The sequence below is a fragment of the Doryrhamphus excisus genome, chromosome 9, assembly GCF_030265055.1.
Source record: "Doryrhamphus excisus isolate RoL2022-K1 chromosome 9, RoL_Dexc_1.0, whole genome shotgun sequence".
Taxonomy (NCBI): domain Eukaryota; kingdom Metazoa; phylum Chordata; class Actinopteri; order Syngnathiformes; family Syngnathidae; genus Doryrhamphus; species Doryrhamphus excisus.
Genome location: NC_080474.1, coordinates 1896475 through 1913926, shown reverse-complemented (window position 1 = coordinate 1913926; position 17452 = coordinate 1896475). Strand labels below are relative to the sequence as shown.

General features: G+C 42.7%; 2 protein-coding genes and 5 non-coding genes across 8 annotated transcripts; 2 read left to right on the top strand and 5 right to left on the bottom strand.

The window, feature by feature from the left end:
- Nucleotides 1-208: 208 nt before the first annotated feature.
- On the top strand, nt 209-13224 carry cacnb4a (calcium channel, voltage-dependent, beta 4a subunit). 2 transcript variants are annotated; one of them, XM_058081921.1, is made up of 15 exons: nt 209-420; nt 829-967; nt 1492-1575; nt 5637-5756; nt 5822-5944; nt 6942-7075; nt 7153-7232; nt 7309-7328; nt 8422-8502; nt 9423-9481; nt 9549-9658; nt 9760-9911; nt 10952-11047; nt 11126-11302; nt 11389-13224. In XM_058081921.1, the coding sequence occupies exons 1-15, from the start codon at nt 344-346 to the stop codon at nt 11617-11619; spliced, it is 1683 nt and encodes a 560-aa protein (XP_057937904.1). In that variant the 5' UTR covers nt 209-343; the 3' UTR covers nt 11620-13224. The 2 variants fall into 2 exon arrangements, with proteins under 2 accessions (XP_057937904.1, XP_057937905.1); XM_058081922.1 differs by lacking the exons at nt 209-420; nt 829-967; nt 1492-1575 and adding an exon at nt 3496-3664.
- On the bottom strand, nt 8074-8147 carry trnai-aau (transfer RNA isoleucine (anticodon AAU)). Its single transcript has one exon. It is a non-coding gene; the product is annotated as a tRNA-Ile (tRNA).
- On the bottom strand, nt 10327-10400 carry trnai-aau (transfer RNA isoleucine (anticodon AAU)). Its single transcript has one exon. It is a non-coding gene; the product is annotated as a tRNA-Ile (tRNA).
- Nucleotides 10641-10714, bottom strand: trnai-aau (transfer RNA isoleucine (anticodon AAU)). Its single transcript has one exon. It is a non-coding gene; the product is annotated as a tRNA-Ile (tRNA).
- trnai-aau (transfer RNA isoleucine (anticodon AAU)) lies at nt 12563-12636 on the bottom strand. Its single transcript has one exon. It is a non-coding gene; the product is annotated as a tRNA-Ile (tRNA).
- trnai-aau (transfer RNA isoleucine (anticodon AAU)) lies at nt 13022-13095 on the bottom strand. Its single transcript has one exon. It is a non-coding gene; the product is annotated as a tRNA-Ile (tRNA).
- Nucleotides 13225-13645: 421 nt separating the features above from the next.
- On the top strand, nt 13646-16437 carry arl5a (ADP-ribosylation factor-like 5A). The gene is made up of 6 exons (XM_058082036.1): nt 13646-14013; nt 15071-15131; nt 15222-15369; nt 15467-15550; nt 15616-15767; nt 15855-16437. The coding sequence occupies exons 1-6, from the start codon at nt 13968-13970 to the stop codon at nt 15901-15903; spliced, it is 540 nt and encodes a 179-aa protein (XP_057938019.1). The 5' UTR covers nt 13646-13967; the 3' UTR covers nt 15904-16437.
- The last annotated feature ends 1015 nt before the right edge of the window (nt 16438-17452 follow it).

Sequence of the window (17452 nt, the reverse complement as noted above, 5' to 3'; positions counted from 1 at the left end):
TATATATATATTCCAGGAAAGTGCTCTTCATGCAGGAGTTCAGGTGGTTTTTGTAACAGCAGACTTTAGATAATGATTTTTGAAATAAAGCAGTCAATCATGTTACGGTGTTTCAAGATGGCGGCTAATTATCTGCTATATTCCATCACGCTGCATCATTTATTCATCGCTCCGACCTTTTTATAGATCCTGCTGCTCTTTTCCTTCCAAAGATGCCCCCACGGGGATCCACGCGGTGCCCGAGGCTTCAATCCCTTTCCCCCGGGAAAGCACGACGCTTTTCCACCCACTGGATTGCTTCGTTTGGGTTCCAATTGAAAAAGGCTACTATAGTGCAGAGTTAATGTTGCCTTCAGGTGCCCCTAGTAAAACCCAACTACCAACCTGTGCCTTTTTGAATCAGACTGGAATGTTAAGCAGGTATATTTTTTTATTTTAAGCATCAATCATGCTTAATTAACATTACACCTTATTTTGGTTACATCGTTTTATAAAAGTTCGTTTTCGCTCATTTTATTAAGACGAAATGTGATATTTTAATGAATCGACGTTTTTTTTATTTGACATGTTCCCTCAACCCTGAAAACAGTACTTTAAAAACATTATTTAAAAATATAAGGTTTACCTGTGGCGGTAGTGTAATTGTGAGATGACCCGTGGTCAGTGAACGCCTCGAGCATGGAACGGCGAGGGGCGGGGCTTTGTCTTGTTAGCCATCCTGCTTGTCAGTCATTTGACTTTTTTCTCCTCAGAATTCACCTCGAAGAACATGTCAAACATCCACTGAGGTTCAAATCCCTCTTTTTCTTCTTCTTCTTCGTGAGAAAGCGAAGCAAAGCTGGCCGGCCATCAGCAGCAGCATTTGGCGAGGCAGCCTCCGCCCTGGACGGACGAGCTGGCTGACATGTCCCGGCACATCTACGGCAGACACGGCCCGGGGGATGGAGGCAACAAGCCCGCCTTCCAGGTACACAACACGCACTCGTCGTTTGGTTTCACCGCATAGTCATTAGCTTGTTTATAAACAACATTTCTACATCATTATGTGTGAAAGTTGAACATCTCCACATGGAAATAAATTCAATATGCTATACACATTATCTAATACATTAGTATTTACTTTTTAAAAACACAATACTGTATGAATTCATAATAAAAAGTCTTCATGTTGCAAGAATAATGCTGTAAACGTATTTGAATAAAGTCTTGATATTTCAAGAGTAACATTGTTCATTTATTAGAATAAATGTACACTGCTTTGTGGGTTTTTTAAAATTAACTTTTGCATTTTTTTTACAATGTATGAACGCATTTTGTGTTCTATATCCTTGTGGTGTATTAGATCGATCTATGTGTGTTGTTTTATTTACTCGACGTTTCCAGATATGTCAGATACGTCTCAGTCTCGCCGTTTACATCAAAGCACTTTCTCCTACACCTGACCTTTGACCTTGTGCAATCAATGGCAGACATTCTTTTTACTTCCTTCAGGTCAATCGTGGGACGTACTCAAGAAGGAGTCGACTGAAGCGATCGGACGGCAGCACGACGTCCACCAGCTTCATCCTCAGACAAGTAGGACACTTCACAACGCACGTCCTTTGCGTCCGGCCTGTGTGTGTTTAGCAGCGGTAACCGTGACGATCTGGCTTCAACGTATTTGAGGGTTGAGAGTTAACGGACCACCTCGTAGTTGAGTTTTTGTGAAGGAGACACAATGAAAGTCGCGGTTTTACCAGGAGAAAGTTCTATACTTTTTATATACTGAAGGCGATAAATATGCTAGCAAGCATTTACTAGCAAGCATTGACAGGGAAAATCTCTTCCAAAAACTAAAGTTATAATTTGACGAGAAAAAAGCCGTCACTGCGAGAATAAAGTCAAATTTTTTTCTGTGAAAAAAGTCGTAAATTTCCAAGAAAAGGTTATCATTATGCGAGTTGCAGTGTGGCAAGAATAAAGTCGTACTTTTACAAGGAAACAGTTGAAATAAGTAGATTCGTGATACTAAAGTCGCACTTTGACAAGAAAAAATTGAATATTATGAGAATATAGTTAGAATTGCACTGCAAGAATAAAGTGAATGTTTTTGAAAAATTTGTTTTAAAAAATTGAAAAAAGTTGTAATCTTCTAAGAAAAAAGTGGAAATATTACGAGTAATAAAAATGGAAATTTACTTGCAATGTTGTCATTTGAGGTCGATGTATTTCTAAAACTGTGAGAATAAAGTTCTATTCAAAAAACATTTTAGTCACAAGAATGAAATGGTAAATATAAAAACACAGGCATAGAGAAAATGGTGTTCTTCTGCCACCTTGTGGCCGTTTTTATGTCTTAAAGTTGCTCTGAAGGGAACATCCGATCCCAACTACGTATTGTTGGGATGGGGCGTTATAAATACGTTCTTGGTATCGAATGAGTTAATTAGCGTGTGCTTGTCAGATGGTTGCTCGTCATCATCATCGTCATCGTCAGGTGAAGCTTTGATGCTGCGGTGTAACCATGACAACCGGCTGAGCCCACAAGGCTGATGAGCAGCCAGCCACATTGTGCTTTTCCACACTCTATTAAGCTTTATCACGTATTTAAATTCACAGAAAAAAAAATGCGGAGAATTAAAAGTAATATTTTTTTCCTGACACATTTTTTTTCCTAACAGAGATGACTTTTACCAAAGGAAGTGTCCATGTTTGTCCTCTTTTTGTCTGAATGGCGTCTGCATAATTCTTATGTGCTTTTAATGGCTCCACCTCTTCGGTCGTAGCCCCGCCCCCTCGATGCTGCAGCCGGATGAGTCCATCCATGCTTTGTCTGAGTGGGAAAAATTGAACTTAATGCAGATGATGCGTGTATCTGAGCCGTGGCGGTCAAGGAAGTATAAAAATCCCCACAAGAGGGCGCCCCTAAACAGGGCAGGTGTAACTGCAGTTGACCCGCGTGGCACCAGAGGGCGCTGTTGCTGTACTGTTTGTTTTCTTCTCGTTGTAAACAACACCAAGGCCAAACGAGGCCATTCAATTCCCTAAATATGAGAAACATGCGTAAACGTACATTATTTTTCTTTTTTTTTTAGGTTGATAACCGCTTTTTAAAATATAGATATAATAATATAATGTAATATCTATATCAATATTTTTAAATTATATAAGAATATATTACCATAAAGCCGGAATTTGACCAAAATAAAATGGTCATCTTGCAAGAATACATTTGTCATTTCATTGGAACAAATAAATAAATAATTAAAAAAAATACATTATTAATAATAAATAAATTCTTAATAATACAAGATTAAATGTGTGAATTTATCAGAATAAAGTACTAATAAAACAAGAATAAATGTATAGATTTATTAGAATGAAGTTCTAACTGGCTCGCTGCAGTAGCCCCGCCTCCTCCTCCACCTTTTCTTGCTCCCCTCGCTTCCTGACTGTCAACCAATGGTCACGCAGCGTGGCGCCCGTGTCACAGCCTGCTCAGGCTGAGTGTGCAGTCCGCCTGTTTGCTGCGACGCAGCTGAGAAGGGGGGGAGAAAAAAAAACACACACACCCTGGAGTGGCGGTCTTCATGAGGAGGATGCTCCTCGAGCTCCACTGAAGGCTCCTTCCAGAACCTCCATGTACGACGACTTGTACCTGCATGGCTTTGAAGACTCGGAGGCGGTGAGCGGTCATTGTCATCGTGTGTGCGTGTGTGGAGGAGCGTGCGTGTGAGGAGATAGAGGTGCTCTACCATCAGGACCACCTGATGGGCGCTCGCTTCTGAGATGTTTGTGAGGAAGACCAGAAGGTGTCAGATGAATGCAAGAATGAAGGAAGTAGTCATAATGTTGTAGGATCTCACTTCGGGAAGAATAGCCGTCGGTTTATGGTAGCAAACTGCAAGGATGAACTTTTTTTTCCTTGAGTTTTCCTTCAGAAAAAGTCTGGAAAAATGTGGGAGTCTGGTCCCAGTGTTGGAAAAACGCTGTCATTTTATGAGAATAATAGTGTACTAATATTCCCTGAATTACATCGTAATTTCACCTTTAAGAAATATGTAAAAATTGTGAGAATGAAGTCGGAATATTCTCCGAATTTTCAGGAAAAAATTGGAACAGAGTACTAATATTCTCTGAATTAATTTTACATTTAAAAAAGATGTAAAAATTGTGAGAATGAAGTCAGAATATTCTCAGAATTTTCAGGAAAAAACCCCAATAGAACAGAGTACTAATATTCAAAGAATTAAAACAATTCAGTAGTGGTAATAATATGACTATAAAGTAATTAGCCTAGAACAGCTGTAATTTATGAGGAAAAAATGACCAAAAAAATTTAAAAATTTTGAGAATTAAATCGTAATTTGACGAGAAAACATTTTAATAAAATTAGAATATTTACTAGGAAAAATTAAGTCAGGAGAAAGTCATAAAATCCAGAGAATTAAATCATAATTTGACTAGAAAAAGAGAATAAAGTCGTAAAATGAAGTGATGATTTTCCCGGAAAACAAGTCCATTTCCGAAGAAGCTTCCCATGGTGAACCTGTCCACGTCAGCCAGCAGGAATGCTTTTAGCCTTCCCACTCGGACGTGATAAAAGTCACAAGGGGCAGAAGAAGAAGTTGGGCGTGTGATAAGAAGTGGAGTGTGAGACGACGCTCACCACTTCATCGCTATCATGCGGAGATAAGACGTCCTCGTCGCTCCCGTATCGGGTGGGAGAAAGGCGGATGGAGCTCATTGTTTCTACACGATATGATGCCTTCATGGGCGGGCCCTACGTACTGTACAAATATATGATAACTCTCAATGTGGTCCTTTTATTCAGAACTAGAAAAAGTTACTTTTTGGGGTTGTACTATTCTGAGAATTATGGTAATGATTTAATTTATTTGAACATGCATCAGGTTACAATGGAATGCATCACATAAACAATTATTAAATTATTAAATTAAATCCTACCCCTCCATCTGGTACTTTTACAATCAGTAACTGTTACATTTGTTCACTTCCTGCCTTCTGATATAATTAAAAAAATATTATTTTTTTCAATTAAAAAATAAATGTAATTTTTTTTTTACACATACTGAAGTACAAGGTGATATGACCATATAATGACATAATGGGTACCATAGTAACCATAATTATAGAATTATTATAGTATTATATGATATAATTATATTATTATTATATTATATTATAATTTTATGAGGAAAAAATTCCAAATGTCATAATAATTTTAATAGAAAATAAAGGTTGTAATATTCTAGAAATAAATCTTAATTTTATGAGTAAAAAAATCAGAATTTAATAGGGATCAGGATTTTCCAATCAGGACAAAAAACGAGAAAAAGTTACTTTTTGGAGGCGAACTGTTGTAATATTCTGAGAATTAAATCCTAATTTTATGAGAAAAAATTCCAAATTTAGTCCAAATTTTACAATTTCTGGTAGAAAAAGGTTGAAAGGTTGTATTAGTGTGAGAATAAAGTGGTAATATTTTAGGGTTGAAATGAATTTACTCCCAAAAGATGGTATTTTCCTGAAGAATGTGATACTCCTTGTTTGGTCTAGAAGACTCCAGATAGTCTACAGCCCGTCTAGAGAAAGTCCTACACCACATGTGGTCTTGTGTGCTTCCTGGTCCTCAGGGGTCAGCTGACTCCTACACGAGCCGACCCTCAGACTCGGACGTCTCCCTGGAGGAGGACAAGGAGGGCGGGAGGCAGGAGCGCGAGCAGCAGGCCGCCGTCCAGCTGGAGAGAGCAAAGGTGAGTCTTGGAGCGACGATAGCGACGTCCTGTGTACCTAATCAAGCGTCCGTGTGGGCATGCAGACCAGAGCGGTGGCCTTCGCCGTGAGGACCAACGTGAGCTTCTGTGGGGCTCTAGACGAGGACGTCCCCGTGGGCGGGACCGCCGTCTCCTTTGATGCCAAGGACTTCCTCCACATCAAAGAGGTGCGTGGATGATGCTTGTTACCATGGCGACGGTCACACAGTCCAAACACCACAGCATCTTTGCCACACGTGTATGTGTGGGCTAAATCAGGGGTGCTCAAAGTGCGGCCCGGGGGCCAATCGCCAGTTTTATTTATTGGCCCACATTCTAAAAATAGAATTTAGAAAGAAAACAAAACCAGAAAAAAATCAACAGTAGAAGAAAATAAAACCTGATAATTTCATGAGGAAAATGGCCGTGATAATGTGAGGATGAAGTCATAATATTCTGATCATAAATCAGAATTTTATGAGTAAGAAAGCTGTCAATTTATGAGAAAAATATAGTCATAATAATCATAATTCATAATTTTACTCAATAAAATGAACAAAATATGAAGAGAAAAAAGCTAGGTAATTAAGTAAGGTAATTTTATGAGAATAACAATGAGGACAAACAATGTCATGTTTGTAGTTTGTAGCAAGTTGAAATATTAAAACAAAAATTATGAGTACAAAACAATGAATAAAGTTGTAAGTTTTGGAAAATTAGGTAGTGAAAAAAGTTATAATATTATTCAAATAAAATACTATGAGAATAAAGTGAAAATATTATGGGGAAAAAAGTCAAAATATCACAAAAAGAAAGTTGAAATAGTTTGAACATTTCAAAACAACAATAACAGCGGCAGAAATGGAAAAAAATAGCCGTACTTTTATGACAATAAAGTCAAAATATTAAGAGAAAAAAAATTGTAATCTAACGAGAAAAGGGCATCATTTTGTGGGAATTATGTTGAGGAAAAATGCTAATTTTACCGACTCATTATTTGAGTAGCATAAAGTTGAAATATTTAAAAATACATACTTTTTAAAAATCATAAAACAGTATGAGAAACAAATAAAGTTGTAAGTCTGAGAAAGTGAGGTTGCGGATAAAGTTGTAATATAATAAGAATAAAGTCTAAATATTATTATGAGTGATTATTATTAAGTGTGATCCGTGTGGCGTCTCCAGAAGTACAACAACGACTGGTGGATCGGGCGTCTGGTCAAAGAAGGATGCGACGTGGGCTTCATTCCCAGTCCTCTCAAGCTGGAGAACATCCGGGTGCAGCAGGAACACAAGAGAGGACGCGGCGTCCACGGGGGGTGAGGATGAGGAGGAGGGGGCGGGGCCACATCCTCACGAGCGATGACACGCCGGTTGTCTTTTTAACATTCCCCAGCACCAAGTCCAGCGGGAACCTGTCCTCCAGCCTGGGGGACATGGTCTCGGGGACCTTCAAGCCCAATCCCGGCAATGCAGGTGAGTCCTACCTGGGCTTCGGTCGGCACGTTGATGTGATGCCGCACGTCCTCACCAGTCTTCTTGTCGTCTGCAGGGAAACAGAAACAAAAAGTGGTGAGTGAAGTTTTGGGGTTTTGGGTTTTCATTTCATGTTTGGGGTTTTTACTCATGAGGAAACATCAGTACTCCATTTGGACCAAAGTACTGGACCACCTTCAGGACCAACAACAGGGGTGTCCAAAGTGAAAATATTATTAACCAATTTCAACACTATACTCGTAACATGACATTATTTTTCCTCATAATATTATGCATTTATTGACATAAAATTGCAACTTTTTTCTTGTTTACAATATGACTTTTTCCCTTCATATTTGGACTTTATTTTGAAAATAATTACAGTGTTTTTTTCCCCTATTTTCTGCTGATTTTATTTTTTTTCCAACTATTCAAACTTTCGGCTTTAAAATTTTCTTTTGTAACATTATGACTTTATTGCCATAATATTTTGACTTTATTCCAAAAATAAAAATTTCACGACTTTTTAAAAATTTTTCTTGAATATTTCACAAACATTATTATTTTTAGAATAATAATAATAATAAACATTATTATTTTTAGAATGTGTTGCACCCAATAAGAAAACACACAAATGTGTGTGCTGTGGACACAGCTGTGGATGCAAGATCAACACCTTCTTGTTTTGCCATGAGTTATTTCTTAAATAAATTAAAAAAAACTTGAATTATTAAAAAGCTGATGGCAAAACAGGTAGGTGGTTTTGCGCTCAATGTTGCGTGTTGGGCGAAATGGCTCCAATCATAGCCAATTTCTATGTTTTTACTGAGGACTAAACAAGTGGCCAGTACGGGGATCGAACCCGCGACCTTGGCGTTATTAGCACCACGCTCTAACCAACTGAGCTAACCGGCCCACTGTTGTGCGTCAGATGCCGGTCTCATCGTGGGAAATCTGGTGAACGTTTAAGGTTACGTGATTTATTTCCTAACATGGCTGTTCTTAAAGACACCATGTGACAGTGAGATCAACACCTTCTTTTTTTTGGGTGTTTGTTTTCCTAAATGATATTTTTAGAATGTGTCGCGGGCCAATAAGAAACACACAAATGTGGCGCTGTGGACACCCCTGTACTGGTGGGTACATTGTTTATGTTTATGGAAGAGTAAAGCCTCCCTCCTCCCCCCAGGCGGAGCACATCCCCCCGTATGACGTGGTGCCCTCCATGAGGCCCGTGGTCCTGGTGGGCCCGTCCCTGAAAGGATACGAGGTAGGATGAGCGCTCAAGAGAGTCCAAGACGTCCAAAATTCAAAGCGACAATCGGAGACACGGACAATGAGGGAGTCGGCGGGGGCGGGGGCGGTGGGCGGTGGGAGGTGTGAGCCAAAGTCAGTTGTCATGGAGTCACCAGTCCTCACCTCCCCCTGCTGCCGTTGCCGTGGAAACAGCCGTCTGGGTGAAGTGCATCCCGGTGTGTGGAGGGGAAGGGGGGGTGCATTCAGAGTATTTTTTTTAGAACCATAAAAATCGAAATACAGTCAGTATGACAGCACAGCAGAACGTGTTGTATGCTAGTGTTAGCATGTTTTTAACAAGCCGTAGTACTACGAGGACAAAAAGTTAACACTTTATGATACATTAAATTGTAATTCCACTGGAATAAAGTTGTACAAGTACAAGTAATATTTGTCAATTTGCGGGATTAACGTTGTAATATTACAAGAATAAAGTGGTAATTTTATGAGACTCAAACCAGATGCACGGACGGACGCATAGAGCCCCTCCAATCGCTAGCAAAGAGGAAACATGGCAGTGGTGCACGACGGACATTGATTGACAGTGGGCTACAGCCATTCAGAACGCAGAACACGATGGGCGGGTTCTCCCTTAGCTAATCAGAAGTGTTGTGGCGGGCAACACATACAACACCCTCTACTGGTTAGCAGTAGTAAATACAACAACACACATACAATAGGTCGCTCTAGTACACTACAAGGATGCAGAACACAATGTACTTTTATATGCTGTTAAAAAAAGCGAAATTGTACTTGAAAAAAAATACAAAAAACAGCAAATCCATTCAAGATGAACCGCGATGTAGTAATATAAAACTTGTATATTCCATGAAATGTATATTCCATGGTCACATGGCACCGCATTATTGACACATAAATGTGTCCTCCCACCAGGTGACGGACATGATGCAGAAGGCGCTGTTCGACTTCCTGAAGCACCGGTTTGACGGCAGGTGAGCGCAGAGTTCACACGGCGCCCGGCTGCGAGCTGTCATGTGACGCCTCCCCCGGTGCTTTCAGGATCTCCATCACCAGGGTAACGGCGGATATATCGTTGGCCAAGAGGTCAGTACTGAACAACCCCAGTAAGCGGGCCATCATTGAGAGGTCCAACGCCCGCTCCAGCCTTGGTAACAGTCGCTCAATGATGCGCATGTGTACACGCGGATGGAGGTCTTTTGTCACGTGTGCGTCACGTATGTGTCACGTATGTGTGTGTGTGTGTTGTTAGCGGAGGTGCAGAGTGAAATAGAGCGCATCTTTGAGCTGGCCCGCTCCTTACAGCTGGTGGTTCTGGACGCCGACACCATCAACCACCCGGCCCAGCTCCTAAAGACCTCCTTAGCGCCCATCATTATCCACGTCAAAGTGTCCTCGCCTAAGGTAAGACGAATTGAATTCATGGCAAAACAGGAAGGTGGTTTTGCTCTCAATTTCGCCTGTTGGGCCTACTGGCTCCAAACATAGTCGACATCTTTGTTTTTGATGAGGACTAAACAAGTGGCCAAAAAGACTATAGAATTTTTAAAAATCTCATGGCAAAACAAGAAGGTGGTGTTGTTCATGGTACTGCCTATAGGGCCAGCCGGCTGGGAACTTTACCTATGTCTTTCTGTCTTCTCACTAAGTTTAGTCTTGTCATGTGTGAAACCTGTGCAGGTCCTCCAGCGTCTGATCAAGGTAAGACAAATTGAATTCATGGCAAAACAGTAAGGTGGTTTTGCATTCAATGTTGTCTGTTGGGCTGACTGGCTCTAAACACAACCGACATTTTTGTTTTTAATGAGGACTAAACAAATGGCCAGTACGGGGATCGAACCCGCGACCTTGGCGTTATTAGCACCACGCTCTAACCAACTGAGCTAACCGGCCAGCGAGCTCGAGTATGCTGCCCTTGAAAATGGTCCCTGCTGGGCCAGCACACAACACAACAAAGCAATGCATGGGCCTTGTTTTGGGGGTACAGAAAAGCTATAAAGTCATGGCCCATACAGGGGATCGAACACGCAACCAAATGAGCTTCTCAGCCCAGAGCAAAGATGCAAGTCTTGTTGGGTGCCAATTGGCACCAAACATGGCCGATAGGTATGTTTTTACCGAGGACTAAACAAGTGGCCAGTACGGGGATCGAACCCGCGACCTTGGCGTTATTAGCACCACGCTCTAACCAACTGAGCTAACCGGCCCACAGTTGTATGGTGGATGCCGGTCTTGGCGTGGTGAAAACCAGATCAACACCTTCTTGTTTTGCCGTGAGTTATTTTTTAAATTAAAAAAAGAATATAGAATTTTTAAAAATCTCATGGCAAAACAAGAAGGTGGTGTTGTTGGTACTGCCGATTGGGCCAGCCAGCTGGGAACTTTACCTACGTCTTTCTTTCTTCTCACTAAGCTTAGTCTTGTCGTGTGTGAAACCTGTGCAGGTCCTCCAGCGTCTGATCAAGTCTCGAGGCAAATCGCAGAGCAAACACCTGAACGTACAGCTTGTGGCGGCCGAGAAGCTTTCCCAGTGCCCGTCTGTGAGTAGTCTTCCGGTGTCAATCATTTTCCGCTAACGAGCAGCAGCTGTGACGCTCCTCTCTCTCCCGGCTCCACAGGAGATGTTTGACATCATCCTGGACGAGAACCAGCTGGAGGACGCCTGTGAGCACCTGGCTGAGTACTTGGAGGCGTACTGGCGGGCCACGCACGCCTCGCTGGGGGCGCCGCTCAACCCCCTGCTGGGACGCAATCTTGGCTCCACTGCGCTCTCCCCATATCCCGCCGCCATCCAGGTGAGGATCTCCAAGCAAGCTTCACGACGATCTGGTGTAGACCTCGGATAATGCAGATACCTTCATGTGTCACTTGTCTCCAACAGGCGCAAAGGAACCGGAACAGCAACCACACCACTCTAGAACTTTCCCCCGTGGAGCGTCGCAGCCTCATGCCGGCAGACGAGAACTTCCACAACGAGCGGACGAGGAAGAATCGCAACCGCTTGTCATCAAACTCACAGCACAGCCGGGACCACTCGCCTTTGATGGAGGAAGACCCCTACCAGGACTCTTACAAGCCTCACCGGAAGCGAGACTCCAGACGCAGACTCTGATTCTGGTTCTACTACTGCTACACTGACTTGGACTCGAGCAACGGCTCGTGTTCCCTCCATGACAGTAAAAGAGGCCTGCAAACACTCCAAAAAAACAAAGACTTGGACCTTCCCATCCAATGGCAGGAAGGAGACCAGAACCAGGCAGCATTTTAAGTACTGCAGAAAAGGAAGTTAAAAAACCCAAACAAACAAGAAACTCTCCCAATGCTCAGAATTATGACTTTATAATAAGTTTTCTTGATGTCTTATATGCTATGTTCTATTTAACGTTATTATATCTACTATATTGGCTAATAGGTGACAGGGGACATTATTGCCCCTAGCCGACCGGGAACTTAGCCCAGGGTTGTGTTCGAAACCGCATACTTACCTACTACTCATACTAACTTTTTGAGTATGCGATTTTTGAGTATGCGAAATACCCAAATTACCCAGAATGCAATGCAACGTGACGTCACCGCGACAAGATCAGTCCAAACGGCGGTGTCAAGCAGGATATATTGCAAGTTGGTTCGCTTTTTGTTTTCAAAGTAAAAGCAGTGATTTATCACTATGTTTTTTTTGTATGAGAAAAAGTAAGGGGGTGTTTTATTTTGTGAAAATACCCGGAAGTACGTTGCTCACTTCCGCTAGCTTAAATTGTGCAGAATTCGTCAGAATGAAATTGTAAACGGTTGGTATTTGGACAAATAAATGGCACACTCGGGATCTTTAAATCTATTTAAAGAGTTTAGGACTAAAATGAAATCAGCTACAGCCTGTTGATTTTGGCTCGGGTAGGACCGCAATGCATTGTGGGTGATCATGTTGTATGCTGTAGTGTAAACACTTTGCATACTGATGGAATGGGTATGTAGTATGGACTATGGATGGCCATGGAAGTATGTAGTACTTACTATGCGGTTTCGAACACAATAAGTTAAGTCTTAGACTAAACAAGTGGCCAGTACGGGGATCGAACCCGCGACCTTGGCGTTATTAGCACCACGCTCTAACCAACTGAGCTAACCGGCCAGTATGCTCAGTCATGGTGCGCTTCAATGGCAGGAACGAGTCCAAAACCAGATTGCTTTTGGGAAAAAATGACAAATAAAACAAGGAACTGTGACATTATATTATGTCTTACTTATATTTTCTCTTATTATGTTTACTGCTTTAAGTAATAGAAGTGTAAAGGTGACAACAGGGGTGTTGTTTCATGTGTAGAGGACTCTAATAATCTTAAAAACTAAAAATTTAGAAGGTCGTAAACAGGCTCCAATGCTCGGACTTCATGGAAAGTAATGTGTCATGATCTGGCTGGAACCAATCAACGTTGATCAAGAAGGGATTACTGGTATTGCCTACTGTGAACACAAACCATGCCTTGCTTTAGGGGTACCGAAAAGCTATAAAGTCATGGCCCGTACGGGGATCGAACCCGCGACCTTGGCGTTATTAGCACCACGCTCTAACCAACTGAGCTAACCGGCCTACAAACGTGAGTGGTTGCACGCATGAAAGAAGAAACTGGACTGAACCAGACCTGCAAACACCCAAAGTACTCAATTCCCCAAATGTTTTTTTTTCTTTATGTACGTTGCATAAAGGATCACAAAGTGATCATGTGTCCTTCTTCCTCTTCTCCCAGCTTCAGTTTCATTTTGAGAAGCAAAGTCTATTGGTTTGACACCACCACAAAAAAGTTGGTGTTATTTTTACGTGGCCCGTACCGGGGTCAAACCTGCCACCTTTGCTGTAGTCGCAGGTGAAGCTGACACACAACAACACTCCAACAGAGATTCACACTTGGACCTTCCGACCTTTGAGGCACTATTAACCACAAGGCAAGGCCACCATTGCTACCCTTAGGTTAAAGAGTAAATGGCAAATAATAAATGTCTAATAAACTTGAGTTATTGTGCATTTAACAGTATTGTGTCAGATGAAGACGCCTGAAAGTTTGTAAAGAACATTTACGGCATCATTATTGTGAACGTAATACAATACACAATACAGGCTGGAATGTGCGACGAGCGCATGCGCAGTGAGTGACAGCTAAAGCGTTCTAGCGCAGTGCTGCTCAGCTGACACTTGCTAACGTTAGCCACACAGTGCTAGCATCACAGAGACATTCTCTAAACGAATAAAACACACCGTCGTACTTAATTTGGTCCCCAACATCACGGACACAGTCAGGACCGGTTTGGATATACACATGTGGTCGGGCATGGCGGGTGCGTTTAAAAGCGTTGCCAGATCCTCGATTTTTGTAGCTAGCTAGCTAGCTGGCTAACCACCGCTGGTTAGCAATCCAGGCTTCCGAAGGGACGTTCCACCGGCTCCTCGTCGCCTCGCATCCAGCCATGGGAATACTTTTCACCAAGCTATGGAGGCTTTTTAATCACCAGGGTAAGTATAATGTGGTGTTAATCTCCATTTAAAGAACGTTGGGAACGAAAGAGAAGCAATCGAGCTAACGGGCTCATGCTAGCTCCCAAGTCATAACACGCTTTTACACATCACTATAGCACACATGTTTATATTGTTAGGTCATATTTATCACTGTAGTTAGATATGACACCTGAATACATCAGTTATTCACGCACTCACCGGTCACTTCATTAGGTACTCCGACTCCAAAGTCGGCCTTTAGAACGAAAACAACACATCCAGTGTGATATTCACTTAGCAATATATTTACAATGGTACTACTCTAATATTGTGTATGTCATGTTGCGAATTAAGGTAACCAAAGCAACAGCTCATATATTGGATGTGATTAAACCGTGTACCTAATGTTGTGACCGGTGAGTATAGGTAACAGTGGAGCTGATTGATTATTAATGAGTCTCATGATCCTGAATCATTTAACGGGTCGTTAGTAAACCTCTAACAGAGGACTTGTGCTGAGTGGTCAGTAAATTAAGATAACATGTTGTCATGCAAGGAAACTCTTTAGTCCATTCCAATCTCCTAACTGTCATACAAGTGTAAAAAGAAGTGGCGCTGTCGAAATAAATAAATATTAAAATGTACTAAGTAGTATTATTCTTTTGACTTTGCTGCATTATATTCGAGCTTACTTTGCGGCTTGTTAGCTAGTCCTCGTCATCTTTTAGTGATAAAGATACTTGCATGAAATATGGTTTATTTGCCGCCATGAAGGAAAGTATTAGTAACGTAGCGGAACAAGAAGCAAAATTACAGTGCTATCTACTGCACAGAGTTGTAACAACAAGCTACACAAACAGTCCCATTATAATGTGTTACATCTATTTGTGACAGTCCAAATGTATCAGAGGCGGGTCTCCAGAAATAAATGAATGTATGGGAATCACTGGCACTTGATTGATGGTGTCGTGCACAGGAAGGACACAAGCTGAATGACTTGTGTCACGGCAGACTCACCCAGCATCCGCCCGCCGTGAGGTCTGTGTAAGTGTCTTTCTTCTTTCTTGCCCTGCAGAGCACAAAGTCATCATTGTGGGTCTGGACAATGCAGGCAAGACCACAATTCTTTACCAATTGTGAGTATTGTGTTTTTATTTTTAAACGCACTTGCAGTCCCATAAACGGCCTCTAGGACGTCTGTTTTGTGTCCCCGTGACGCGTTGTAGTTCAATGAACGAGGTGGTCCACACGTCGCCCACTATCGGGAGCAACGTGGAGGAGATTGTGGTCAACAACACGCACTTCCTGATGTGGGACATCGGGGGCCAGGAGTCGCTGCGGTCCTCGTGGAACACGTACTACACCAACACGGAGGTACTAGAATGTTGCCGTTCACTTTGCTTTCACATTGTCGTCACGTTCCACGGCAATTCCACACGCCAAGATGTCTTCTTTTGTTCCCGTGGTGTAGTTTGTCATCGTGGTGGTGGACAGCACAGACAGAGAGAGAATCTCCGTCACCAAAGAAGAGCTGTACAGGATGCTGGCACATGAAGTGAGAACATCTCCTCCCAGGCTCATCGCATGACATATGATGTAACCGATGTTTGCGCCATGTAGGACCTGAGGAAGGCGGGCCTTCTCATTTTCGCCAACAAGCAGGACGTGAAAGGCTGCATGTCGGTGGCCGAGATCTCCCAGAACCTGCAGCTGACCTCTGTCAAAGACCACCAGTGGCACATCCAGGCCTGCTGCGCCCTCACCGGCGAGGGGTGAGCACGGTTATACGCTAACAACATGCTAACAACGCAAATGCTAACGCCGAACCCTTCGTGTGTGTCCCCCCCACGTCTCCTCAGTTTGTGTCAGGGTCTGGAGTGGATGATGTCACGGCTGCGTGTCAGATGATGACCTGCGGGGTCCTTGCTCCGGCGCCCTTCCTGAGACATGATGATGATGATGATGATGAGCAGGAGGACTTGCAGTTAGGTCGGTCTTTTTTTTTTTTTTAAGGACGACCCTCTATCCTGTGAGGCCAGGACCCTTCTTTGTCTCCTGTGATAATTTATTGGACAAAGAACTTGAACCAGAACTGTGACCTTCATGACCTTCATGACGGGGTCACATTATTTAAAGAGAACTTTTTGCACGCTTTTCCTTTCAACAAAAAGACATACTAGGTCCTGATGTGCTCTTCACCACCCCCCGTGGCCTTGCAGTATTACCGCACCGGCTGCAGACGACGACGATGATGATGATGATGATGATGATGTGTGTGCGGTCCAGTATTGTTTTAACTCGGTGCCTGCAGCAGCGTGGTGACAAGACGCTTGGTGGAGGCTGAAACCAGTGACAGGGAGCTTTGGTGTTTGGGTGGAATCACTGTGTGCCCCCCCTCGTTTCAGCCCCTGTACATAACCAATTAAATTGTTTTTATCTGACTATCATGTTTGTGTTTTCTTCCTGCATCGCTTAACCTGTCCATGATTGCTTCCTCCTCAGTAGTGTTCAGGTCTCGGCTCTGTGGTGGTCAATTTGTCAAAGTGATGTCTTCTTATCAGCTGGAGTGACGGAAAGAACAAGATCACGGGGGATGTCTTTTTGAGAAGCCTGTGGTTGAGTAGCCGGGAGTCGTGATATCGATGTGAGTACAGTAATCCCTCATTTATTAATTAGGTGTTAGTATATGGCTTGAATCTACCAGACATCAACATTCAACCTGCAGGAGCATCGAATTTGCATCTGCATATGAGAGAGTCTCATTTGGAAAATAATGCAAATTGACCTGCAGTGTGAACAGCGCCCCTCACAGGCTTGTATGGTACATGCCAGACTTCTTCCTCATTCCGTGTGTCACCCCGATTCCAACCTCAATGCTCTCCTGCTCAGATTTGGATGGAAAAAAAGAGCCATCACAAGCCATCGAAGCCCCAAGTAGAACTTGTTGTTCCTTTTAGTTGATGTGAGTTAAAAGGTCACTTATGTACCACACACTGCTCAGTATGTCGCTATTAGTTTACCACCCAGGAAGATGTCACTTTCTCCTCCAGGAGGATGATTGTGTTGCTATGGAAACACACCTGCTGTAACACAACAGCGATCCCTCCTGTTGTCACCTTCCTAATCCTCCACTGGCACATCTGCTTCATTCTGGTCCTCTGACATCACCGACGAAGAAAAGAGGATGAACACTCAGCTCTGTTTTTGTTTTTGTCCACCAGCTGCTGTCTTTTCTCCTCACAGTTTCCACTGACCAAGCACCGCTTGCTTCAGTAAGTAACATAAACATATTATGCATACAGTGTCGCTTCCTGCCTGCAGGATGTACGTATCTCCGTCCAGGTCTTAGCTGATCTCTCATGAGGTGGGAAAGACCCCCCCGCCCTCCCTCGAACGTGCCTGAAGAAAGACACAGTGACCTCCCAAACAGATTGAGGGTTGAGCATCCATCCATTTG